Below are 12,637 nucleotides of genomic sequence, written 5' to 3' on the forward strand. Positions count from 1 at the left end.
TTATGTGTTTCCCTGACAAGAAGCTCTGGTCAGTTCTAATAGAGCATAGTGAGAATCCAAGGAAGGTAGGAGGTGAATCCATGGGACTCGCTGTCATGCCAAAGAATGGGTTTTCTCCTAGGGCCACTAGCATTATTCTATCAGGTCTGACTACTCATACATTCCAGAACTTCTGGAAAGACTTGAAGGAAATGGCTTTCAGAAACAAGTGTCTCAGAGGAGAAAGCTCCTGGTTTCATTAAACCAGAACTTGGTAATGGGCAGTCCTTGTCCTCACGGACCTGGGCTATAGGGAGCTCTTACCTGTGGACATTTAAAATACCAACTTAGTTGAACCAAGTTCCAGTGGTGCAGCTGAGAAGGATCTTTCCTGTTAATCCACGTGGAGGGATAGAAAGTAATTCTAGCCTCCTTATTTTTCTTTTGTACCTCCTCCCACCTAGCCAGTTTCCTCCTTTCTGCTAAACACTTGCTGGTTTTGTTTGTTTTATTTTCCCCAAGGAAAACGGCGTCTTTCTTACAGAGTGATTGTTACTTTGGTTCTTACTAAAGAGATGGAGCAGAGAATAAATTGTGCAGCACCAGGCAGAAGGAAAAACAGATTCTTATTCTCTGAAGGGTGTAGAGTCCCTCTGTTGGAGGGATTTAGCTGCAGTCCTGCTTGGCAATTAGTTTCTGGTGACCTTCCCAATTCCACATCATGATCATGAACAGGTTTTGAGGGAACAGAAGAAGGCAGCACAGGGTAGTGGAAAGAGCATTCAAGTGGGTATTAAAAGGGCTGGATTCTAACAATAATAGCTAACATTTATTGAGCATACTGGGTGCTGGATTCTCTTTTAAGCACTTTATATGGATTATCTCATTGTTATCTTATTTTACTGATGTGGAAGCTGGGGCATAGAATGGTTAAATAACTTACCCAAAGTCATACGATTCCAGAGCCTTCATGCTTCACGCTCTTCTAATAGTGTACGTGGTCCTAGGCAGGGTCCTGAATAGCTGTGTGACCCTGGAAAAGAATTAATAATGTATATAAAGAAACACAGCTATATTGTTCTATTCTTGTTGTTATGTGAAAGCTTAGTGTTTAAGTCTAAACTCAAATGTGATCTAATTGATTCAACAACTGGCTATTTTACGACTACTGTGTACACAGCAGTGGGCTGGGCACTGTAGAAGACAGAAAGATGCTTTAACAGTTATAATCCCTTTTTCATTGGTTTTACATGGTTTCATATTACTAGCTTTGGGATCCTTCCCTTCCTTCCTTCCTTCCTTCCTTCCTTCCTTCCTTCCTTCCTTCCTTCCTTCCTTCCATCCTTCCTTCCTTCCTTCCTTCCTTCAAGTTCTTCAGACAATTAAATAGAATTCTAATTGTGAAACCAGTTGTGTTTCAGAAGGCGAATTCTGAGACAGATTTTGGGTTTCAGACTGCATCAGGTTTCTCACATTTTCTTTTAAAATATGACTTGTCACAGGGAGAGTTTAACTACACCCGTTCACTTCTGAGTAAAGGAGCTACAGGTGAGATTAGCCTTTATGGTGCTGACAAGCTCTAGGCATTCTTTAAAAATGGAATGTGACTGTTTTTATACTGAAACAGTATCATTATAACATGAAATATCTATTAGTAACTTGAAAAGGCAAATTCAAAAAGATTTGCCATGTAATAGATGTTTTTAAATCACATTTTGTTTCTGGCAAGCTAGATTCAACATCTGGAGTCAGGTTAAAGTGTGGAAACCTCTTGGCTGAGATAGAAAAAAATTGATTTTTGAACTAGAAAACTAACTTAAGAAATTCCATTTCTAGTAATGACTGAGATTGGAAGAGCTGTGTTCTGATAGGCTCAGACATCAGATTAAAGCCCACTTTTCTCAGTAGATTGTGGACTTTTAAGCTGTCTGTTTTGTATCCAGCTACATTCCCAAACCACAAGTGCTTGACACATAATAGATGTCCTATAAATATTTGCCAACAAACTGTTCATTGCTCTCCTTAAAATCCAGCATTTTCCCCTTGCCACGATCTAAGAATTGAACCTGCTTCAAAACATTTGATCAGCCGCCTTGAGAGGGCATGTGATTTAGCACCTGTCTTTTTTGGTGGGCTCTAGACCTTAACCCATTTTTAAAAAATTAATTCCACAAGTATAGTATACCCAGTCCTTTTATACATGTGCATAATGACTCACTAATGAATTGTGAAGTGAACTTGTTGAGTTATGACTAACAAAAAAGTAGAAAAGAATAAGAAATGTCAGAATGCAGTGCCCATAATAAGTACTGTTGTAAATACTTTTACTGGATAACAGTTTTAAAAATGAATTTTTTGAAATCCTTTTCTGCTTTATTATCAGAGAGTAAAAACACTTCAGGCATCTCTTTTGTGGCAACTCCCTGCTTACCTCTCTACAAAAAAAAATTGCCATTCAGTAGATTTGTATTTGATGCTACTTTGGGCAGCCCTGAGTATAAGGTCATGACTGGAGCATGGTTCCTGAGAGCCATCATGTGGCAGCTTAATCAGTGAGTGACGGCTGCATAGAGGCCTCTGCATATGCACAGGTGGTGTGGCCCAGGGGAGATCTGGAATCCTTCCTGGGCTCTGACTTATCCTCACAGCCTCACTCTGCACCACCTCTTTTGACAAGCTGGGGAGAGGCCAGACACCGTGCCCACCATCACCTAGCACTGGCCCTGGTGCCAAGCAGCCTCTCCTTTCAGCCTTGTCCTCCCCACCATAAGCATTTCCGGCAAACCTCCAGCTCAGGAAACGTGGCCTCTTTGAAGAGGTGAGTGCCCCTGAAGTAGTCACTGTGCATCTGGAGGTGCTTCTGCTGCCAGGGGTCCGTGTCGGGCTCCTCTCTCTTTCCTCTGAAATCCATACACACAAATTCAATTTCCAACTTGTTTTTATAAACAGTTGGTCTCAGAAGTATCTTTGGGTTGGGGAGGGGGTGCTAGCACTGATGGAAGGAGATCTGTGCCCTTGAAAACTCTTTTTTGGAAAACTGCTGGCACAGGCTAATCGACAGAGAAGTAAATGAGCCTACTGTTTCTACCTGCTGACAGACTCAGCCTTGGGGTGGCTGAAAGTAGCTCTCACCACATGGCCGAGACATGCCTTCCTCTTTTCTGCCTTTCATACAAATAGGGAGTAATGTTGTGCCTGCCCAATGACACAGCTCTGTAGTATCTCCCTGATAAGGACTGGTTTTAAAACCTTTTCATAATCAGTGTTCTTTGGGAAATGCTAATAGACAAACCCAGCCAAGCTCAGGAAATGTATTGACCCAAAGATGAGTGACCAGCCTCATGCCTCCTTCCATTTCTGCTCCTTTTGGTGAGTGAGAGGCTTTGGCACGTTGGCCTTGCGGAAATGAGGCTGTGTGTTTCGGTTCTGTTGTCCAATGCTGTTATCTGCTGGAAAAGGAGGATTCCCTACCCATTTTGTAAGCACACAGCTGGCAGGAGCTGTCGCAACCTCACCGGCTTCCGATCAGCCCCACCCAGAAGTAGGCAGAGTGGGGGCCCTGAAGCTTTCGCTGGCCCAAATGTTTGTGGTGAGTTTCAAAGTAAAAGATCTCCGCCGGAGCACACCATTGTACTTCCTGTCCCATAGGGCCAGCTCTGTCCATTGTGTCACGCCTCTTTTCTAAATTTAGGCATCTTTTTTTTTTTTTTTTTTGAAGCAAAGATTACTATGCAAACATTTAAGAGAAAAACTTCGCCCAAAGTAATTTTTTCCCTTGACTTCTAGTTGGTTTCCTGCAATGTTTAGATGACTCATTCTCTTCCAAGAAACTTTGAAGAAGAGATGCGGGCTGTGTGATAGCACACAAAGACTGCTCTGTAAATTCTCTTTCTTTCCTGCCTACAAACCCCTTGATTTTTGAATAGAGAACGGAAAGGCTCTACAGTCTTCATTGTCATGCACTCGGCCTCATCAGGTTTTGTTGCTCCCAGGAATAGATGTCGCCCTTGTTTTTGGGTGGGGCCCCCTTGTAGCGCTCCAACTCTGACAACCCCTCCAGAGCAGCCAGCACGGAAGCCCTCCCAGGGGCGCTGGGGCCATGCTTGCCACCAAAGGCACACAGTTAAGGTTTCTGACATAGAGAACTGGCAGCCTTTTTCATCTGTGAAAGGAGAGGCTCTGGCTATTTCCTGCCTTTCTCTATGGGTCAAAATTGCTCCCGATTGCTAGGGGATTGCTGGCGGCTTGCTGGCGGCTTTATCTGACACTTGAACTGGGCTAGCGACACATATGTCCCCCCAGCCCTCAGCCAGAGGGAAGCCTGAAGTCCGCATCGCTTCAGCAGACTGTTCAAATAAACAGGGATAATAGTTGAGTCGGTCCTTTTCCAACTGGTAGTACATGAAAGGAAACATCTGCCTGGGCTTAATTGCTGTTTTATTGGTTATGTTTTTTTCTCCCCACCCCGCCCTCCTTCTCTGGGCGCTAAGTTATTTAAGTGATGGGTGAGGAAGAAGGTAGAGGACTGGGAGCTTTCTCCTGTAACCTCTGCCATTTAAATATAAGGAGATGGTAAGGGAGGGTGGGAGGCTGGCTGGGGGAGTTGGTCCGGGGGTGGGAGGGCAGGGCACTTGGAAGTGATAATCATGGTCACTTCCTGGCCTTGTTGCTGACTCTGGGCTGGTTGGTGAGTCATTTCGCCTCACTTCACCTCCTGGGACCTCTGCTCTTCAGTGGAGCTCGGCCGGCCTCACATGGGAAGGAGAGGCTGGTATGTGAGATGAAAGGCTTTCTCTCTTGTGGCGTCTTCCAGTGGTTGAGGGCATGGATGAGAGGCACTGGGAATGTAAATTTAAGGCTGGCGAGATAACCTTTGAAGCCATCCATTTTATTGAGCATCTTGATCCCTGAGAACTCTCTGATTATCTTCCACTCTATGGAGTGAAGCCAACCAGCCATACCCTGAAGTGGTGGTGTTTGACTCTAACACAGACTCAAGAAGCCAGACAAAAGATCATAAAGAATCATAGAATGGCAGAGGTTGGAAAAGACCTTAAGAATTTTTAAGCCAAAGACTTTCATTTTATGGAAATGAAAACATGGGCCTAGAGCAGTGATGGCGAACCTTTTGAGCTCGGCGTGTCAGCATTTTGAAAAACCCTAACTTAACTCTGGTGCCGTGTCACACATAGAAATTTTTTTATATTTGCAACCCATAGTAAAACAAAGATTTATATTTTTGATATTTATTTTATATATTTAAATGCCATTTAACAAAGAAAAATCAACCAAAAAAATGAGTTCGCCATCACTGGCCTAGAGAGATTAACTGAGTCATCCAGTTCTCTCCTTGATGGCGGAGGATCTGGGAATGTGAGGCTCTTGTGATTGCTAAGTCAGGGCTCCTTCCGCCCTTTTCCACACTCCCAGGTCTAAAAATTCATGTCAACCCACGACTAAGGTCACTCGTGTTATATTCCATAATTAACTCCATAATAGAAAAATGGCAAAGTATAAAAAAATGAAAATGACTGATAAACTTTTTTTTAAAATTCAGGCTTCCTAGAATCAAAGGACTACAAATTACAGCAGGATACCATATCAAATTGTCAAGACAAAAAAGTCAAATAGCATTCTTATGTTTCTAGTGGTATTTTAAATTGGTACAGTTTTTTTCAAGGGCAATTTAATGGTATAAATAAGTAAATAGTCCTTGACTCAGCAGTACTACTTCTAGGAGAAAATAATGAAAGGTGTGTGCATAGATTGTGTACAAAGTAATTTAATGCAGCATGTTTTATCATAAAAATTTATAAACAATGTAAATGCCCAACATTAGGAGCTACATCAATATGGTCTATTGTAATATTATAGGATAACAATAATATGTAAGGAAATGTTCACAACATGTTTAAGTGTATAAATTACAGTGTGTATAATGTAATCCTGTTCTCACAAAAATTATAGAAGATCAGAAAAATATGTAACAAAGTCTAAAGTGATGATTTCTTAGTAGTGGAAATTAAGAGTTACTTTTTCTTTTTTGAGGTTTTCTACTGTTTTATGTATTTCAATAAACATATATTCCTTTTGTAGTCAAAAAAATATTCTTAAAGTCATTCATCTTGAAAAAAGACAAAATCTTAAGTGATTATGTGTCTGACATGCAAAACCTCTTTCTTTATTTGTCTGGTAGCTGAGCTGTGCCCAGGTGTGTTATTCCTTCTGGTAGAAGGGCATTGTTGGTATCTGATTTTTAATAGAAAAGAACTAGAAGGAGCTGGTAGAAGATAAAACAATTGCTCCCCTTCTCAGTGACCCAGTGATGCCAATCAGTTTTAGCCCCTGCTCTCTTGGGCTTGGCATAAAACACTCAGTATAGAAGGCGTGGCTCTTCCTTTCTGCTTCCTCATTCTTCTCTATTTCTCCTATTCTCTCTGTGTAGTTAGATGCCAGTTCTGGGTGGCAGCAGCAAAGAACCTGAGAGCCACCACTGCTTGGGATTAACCAGTTGGCAACCCCTTAACATATATTATCAGAATCAAGTAACAGTTCAGCCAATCTCACAATCAGTCTTTATTGAGGTACCACTGCCCTGGAAGTTTAAGATAGAGAAAGAGCAAGTAAGAGGTCTAACTCCAAAATAAAATAAAGAGACCTAACTCCTTCCTCTTTGAAAGATTCTGTTTAGTTGGGTACTTTGAAGTCCCTGGATGTTTATATACTTCTTCCCATCTCATCCTATTTTACATCTTACTTTCCTCCACAATTCTCAGGAATGCTTGGCTACATGTCTCCGAGAAAATTTGTTCCACTTAACAACAGTTGCTAGGTAGAATGTGGCTTTCAGACCTGTTCTTTGGGGACCAATTGAAAAACCAAAGGCTACAACCCATTTTCCTTTCACTCGATTGCCTTTGCTAAGCTATAGAAGGGGCACGTTTCATTTTATTAAAACTCTTTGAATAATCTGACCATAATTGGGTCTGATCGGAGTGGTTATCTGATTTACTGGATTAAATAATGGGCCTTAATTGAGTCTGCGTTATTTGTAGAGCCATTGCTGCTCTTGCCTTTGTTGCCCCCTCCTTCTTCCTTCTGTTTCCCAATTGACCTTCATTCCTCTTTTCTTGCAGAGTAAAGAAGTCGGCCAGCAGCTCCAAGATGATTTGATGAAGGTCCTGAATGAGCTCTACTCGGTAAATCAGACGGGTTGCTTGGCTCTTTAACAAGCAGAGGGGAGCAGCATTTGGCAGCTGTGGCCATAGTTGCATCAGCAACAGAACTGAGCTGAAGTTGAAGACAGTGCACGGTCCCCATTGGGGGTGCCTCCACCCATCTCTTTTTTCACACTCTTATTTTCAAACCTGAATGAGCCAGAAACACTTTTTATCACCTGTGCCAGCTAACTCTGGCTTTATTTGGGGGATAATCACTAGAGAACAGCCAAGGCTTAGATCACCAGCACAACTGACCCCATTTGCAGCAAACCAGAGACCCCACACCTAAAGGCAAAGCAACACAGCCTGCTTGGCACCAGTAATATGTGCTTGTTGGAAAGGATTTGTGGTTCAAGGGTTTGCATCAGTTCTTGGATTGATCTACCTGTTTGAGACTAGAGTGAGTGCTCTAGAGGGAAGCATAGTCCTAAATGCCCATAATATGAGAGACCAGTTCAGGCAGAGAGAGCCTTGCATTGACTCTCTGGGGTTGTATAAAGGCCAAACCTCAGTAAAGAGGCAGGCTTCGGGATTGGAGGAAAAAGCACATTCTGTCCTGAAGTGACTGGCGCTTCAGACACGTGATGCCTGTGGCTGATGCGTGTTTCTTCATGCACTGGGAGGTGGTGGTGGTTGTTTTTCCCCAGCCATGTTTCATTAATTATAATGAAAACACACATGCACACCAAAGAAATTCCTGATGCCGTACAGGGAATATTTCAATTGTGTAGCTAAGGCCTTCCAGGGCCTCTCCTCTAGCTGAGCTGTGCCAGGCCTTGGTGTCATTCTCCAGGGTTACCCCATCCTGTTTTGGAGGTGAAACTGACTTTCTGTATTTACTTGCTTATTCACTATTTCTCTCTCTCTCTCTCTCTCTCTCTCTCTCTCTCTCTCTCTCTCTCTCTCTCTCTTTTCCTTCCTTTCTTTTCTAAGTTCACGGGAAGACAGTCATGGTGACGTGGATCACAGGCATTTGGGATCAGAGAATTCCATATTCTTGATCCCAAAGTCTAGGTGTGGCCATATTGTCATGGCAACGCTTAAGCAAGTAAACAGGGGAGTCATCAGACTTGCCTCCAGTGACGCTCAGTGTGTTTGGAATTTCTGCTCTGACTCTTTGGCTCTGAAGCCAAGTAGATAGAGAGCACCCTTTGGTTTAGCTCCAAGGTTTTCATTTCTCTCAAGTGAAGTTAAGGCTTGTTAGAAATAGAAGTGTGTTGACTTGGACCATTTTCAGACTGGATGAGTTTCCTGAACCCCCTTGTCTTTATAATGCTTTACTTCTGCTCTTTATTTTTAGAGCATCTTCTAGGCACCAAGGAGAGCTATTATTACTCCTCTCTCCTGCGAAGAATTCACTAAGATAGAAAATGACACATGTAATCATTATATGAATCCTTCTCTTTTCCTATAATCATCTCAGGCCTCTGCAACTCACTGTTTCTGGGGAGGAGTAGGTTGGATCACTAGCAAACCCTAGGCTAAGTCAAATCCAGCGTGCCACCTTTGAGGTGCAACAGAGAAAGAATAGTGTCTGGGGATCTGTTAGTGTTACTCAGGGCCCTAGATCTAATATGCTAAGATTTTTAAAAAATAATAAGTCACAGGGTATACTTTGTATTGGGGTGAAGAAGGAAACCCTGACCCTTGCTGTTCTCGTCTGAGGTGGCCAAGCTGGCAGCTTCAGAGAACTGCAGTCTCGGGCACTTCACGCTGGCCAGGGCTGCACTGGCCACTGGATGGCCACAGACAACATAGAGCATAACATCTTCCCACTGGTATGTAAACAGAACTGGCTAAGCGTGGTGTCCTCTGCCATCAGGTGAATTGATATACACTCATAATCTGTCAGGGGCCAAAATAAAATTTTATATTTTTGTAGTAGGCAATAGGAAGAGAGAAAAGAGAGGACACTGGAAAGTTCCAGAGAAGGCAGTGATTCTCAAGGAGGGTGACATTTGACAATACCAGCAGACACTTTTGGTTGTCACACTGGGATGGAGGGGTGCTAGAGATTAGATGTGACTAAAATCCTATAAAGCACAGGACAGCCTCCCACAACAAAGAATTATCTGCCCTAAAATATCAGTAATACCAAGATTGAAACACCCTGGTCTAGTGAATTAGGCAATCCAGATGCTACCCAGTCTACCACTAGCTCTATGGTCTTGGGGGATGCTCTGTGACCCAGGTCTCCACATGCCATGTACTTGAATACTATAGTGAAGGATCAGATGAGTTTGCAGATGCCATAGGCAATTAGAAAGTTCAGAGGATGGAATCATGTTGTTTCTTGAGGGCGAGATAAGCATAGGACTGATGTGAATAAAGCACCATGGCATTAGGGTGGCAACTATCCCTATTTGCCTAGGACTGAAGGGCTTCCTGGGACATGAGACTGAACCCTGGGAATTCCAGGGTAAACCAGGCCCATTGGTCACCTACATGGACAGTGTTTCATCAAATAGTAACCTGAGACCACTGTATGTATGCTGGATTTGGGAAGCTACTTGTTGACTATTCTCTCTCTCTCTCTCTCTCTCTCTCTTGTTAAGAAGGGAACAAGGGAGGGCTTCTTATAAAGAGCTTTCCCCCTATCTGCTCTTTGGGAAGGCATGGAAGGATCTCTTGTTTCAGTGAACCTGTAGGCAGCAGAAGTCACTAGGCATGGGATAAAGGAAATCAGGGTTATAAGGAACCCATTATATTTAGTGCTTTTCTTACCTTGCATCTTCCTCTTACGGCCATAAGTACTTCTTTTTGGGAGACTGTTACCCAAAGGTTGATAATTTAAGTACTTTTGAACCTTGATGATCCAAGAGGAAGGGCCCAGGTGTTCCCAAATAAAGATGCCTTTGGTGGAGAGGCCGGGACTCCGTAAGTGGCCAGCTGCCCCTCTACACCTTCCTCTTTCCTGCCTGAAGGGCCTTGATTTCCCTGACTTGGCTTCTGTGCCAGGAGCTGCTTCCCACAGCTGCTACTCAGAGAGCAATCCCAGTGAGCATTCTCCTGCATGCACTTCCCCCCCTCCCACCCCCATAATGAACAAGCTGGCTAGTTTGTAGGCCATGGCATACATAAGTGGTTTTCATTTTCTGAGTGATGATCTAGGAATGCCTTTGAAGTCGGAGCACGCTGCTTCCCATCCCAAAGAACTCTGGAATTCTCTGCCTCAGTTTACTCAGGCTGTATCTGGAAAGGCCAGGCAAGCTCCCCCCAGGAAGGAGTGTACGTGGGGGCACTAAAGCCAATGGATAGGCTGAGTGGGAAGAGTCAAGGAAGCCCTAGAATCGAGAAAGAAAGAAGAGGTGTTGGGACATGGGGGCCATTGGTCCCCAGAGGTTGATGCTTCTAAGTCCTCCTCTGCTTATAATCCCGTTGATTTGGTGCAGCAGCTGGTCTGCGAGGGAGCCAGGGCTGGTATTTAGCACCTGCTCCCTTGAAACAATGTCAACTGATAGCCCCCAACTCTGCTTGCTTGTGTCTCCAACATTAGGCACTAGGGATATAAAGACATATAAGAGATGCCCCTGAACTCAAGGCACTTAGTTTTAATAGAAGAGACAGAAAAATAGAGTAGGAAGTGAAATACATGCCTGCACAGAGGTGGGACATGAAGTCAGGCTCCCTGGAGAGATTCTTAAATTGAATCTTAATTGCCAAGAGCTCTTTTATTGTTCCCTTTTTGTTGCATCTTGTTCTTGTTCATGGTGCAATATTTTTTCATTTCTCATTGATCTCTCTAGGGATATTATTGAAGATTTGTTTTTGAAGTTTTTTTTCCTGTATGCTTTGTTTCCTCTACATTGGTTGTTCTGGTCTTTCATATTAGATATTTTCATTAAATGTCTGATAATCTTTAGTTGCCTGCTTATATTTTACTTTTTATTTATTGATTTTAGAGAGCGAGGAAGGGTGAGAGAGAAAGAGAGAGAACAGTTGGTTGTTCCACTTATGTATGCATTCATTGGTTGATTCTTGTATGCCCTCACTGGGGATCTAACCCACAACCTTAGCATATGGGACGACACTCTAACCAACTGAGCCAACCGGCCAGGGCTGCCTGCTTATATTTTAAAGTGAGGCAGTGAAAAGCTGGTTGAAGTTCTATGTCAACCTGGCTTTTACTGTAGGATGATCTGACTGGACTGTGTTTGGGGAAAGACCAGTCTTTCTAGGTCTTTGATCTTGGACGGTCAGATTCTCCAGACAGAGCTCTTCTATCTCCCAGTTGTTTGGGGGCCAAGTTGTACAGAGGCCTGGGCCATCTCAGCAGTCCTTTTAGAATTTTCAGTTGCTACTCCTGTTTAAGTTCAGTACTCCTATCTTCAGCGACCCTGGTGGCCGAGTCCATGGTGCTGGGGCTAACTCCTAAGAATATAAACCTCTCGTCTTCCACTACGGAAGGCGGGGCGGGGGGGGGGGATGGAATCTGGGAGTCTGACTGTTCTCAGGCCTTCAATCGTTTCTCTTGTTATTAGCTCCACCTTCATCTCACTGCCAGCAATTCCTCTTGCGGCTTTTGTGATATAAGTCTGGTTGCTTCTTGGCTCTCTCTACTTCTGATTTAGGGTTCAATAGGTCAGTTACTATTTGTCTCCTGCTTTTTGTCTTCCACTTTTATTCTTTTTTTTTCCACTTTTATTCTTATAAATATGCCTTAATTTATACTAAAAATAATAATAATAACTTTTTCCTATTATTTTAGTGTGGCTTGGAGAGGGAGAACTAAACACAAACTCAATATTGTGTTTTTCAAAGTAAAGTTAATTCCCTTTGCAGAACTGAGGATTTAGACTTCTTGAATTTTTTCCCTAGTTTGTATTTGCCTTACTACATATCTATATCTATATATTTCTCCAAGTCCTCTCTCTCCAATTCTTTTGATATCACTTATACTGAGGTAGCCTTTGGAAACCTCAGTTTTCCCTTGAGTTGGAAGAAATGATACTTCTCTCCTCTTTCCATAGAAGAGAGGTTCAGTGTCATTAAGTCATTTAGGCAACCACATTGATTATAAAACTACCACTGTCTACATATTTCCCAACTTTGGAGAAGAGAAGAAAACACAAAAGAATGGTGCTTACCCTTAGGAATTTATAGTTTTTTAGATGAGATGGTGTTTTATTATTTTGGGAGAGTTCTTTACGTTCTTTAGGGGGAAGGAGCAATATAAGTTGTTAATTTTTATTCCTTCACATGTTGTCTTGTTGGCACTATTCCTTTGAGCTCTTTATTGTCTCTTGTGTTTATTGATAGTGTTTCCTAATTATTTATTATGCATCTTCATGAAACAGAATATCACTTTCTTAGAAATCATTCACTTTTGACTATTCACTCAGGCTTTTGAATCCCTTGGTCACATGCAGGTGAAAAGAGAGAAAAAGGAGCCTCCTGTCTTCCCTTCTTCACCCCGGAGACCAGATGCCTCTTTCTCA

The 12,637-nt window shown here is 42.7% G+C and overlaps 1 protein-coding gene across 18 annotated transcripts in view; it reads left to right on the forward strand.

Moving 5' to 3' along the window:
- The window catches only part of SRGAP2 (SLIT-ROBO Rho GTPase activating protein 2), a 242,246-nt gene that overhangs the window by 163,141 nt on the left and 66,468 nt on the right, over nucleotides 1-12,637 (forward strand). For all 18 annotated transcript variants that reach the window (XR_004973235.1, XR_004973236.1, XR_004973237.1 and 15 more), the window contains exon 5: nucleotides 7,116-7,178. Coding sequence is in view for 15 of the 18 variants with exons in the window: in XM_036342889.1 (XP_036198782.1) it covers nucleotides 7,116-7,178 (63 nt within the window). In the remaining 3 variants the exon portion in view is untranslated. The remainder of the gene's footprint in view (nucleotides 1-7,115; nucleotides 7,179-12,637) is intronic.

This window comes from Myotis myotis, unplaced genomic scaffold (genome assembly GCF_014108235.1).
Source record: "Myotis myotis isolate mMyoMyo1 unplaced genomic scaffold, mMyoMyo1.p scaffold_m19_p_18, whole genome shotgun sequence".
NCBI classification, from domain to species: Eukaryota; Metazoa; Chordata; class Mammalia; order Chiroptera; family Vespertilionidae; genus Myotis; species Myotis myotis.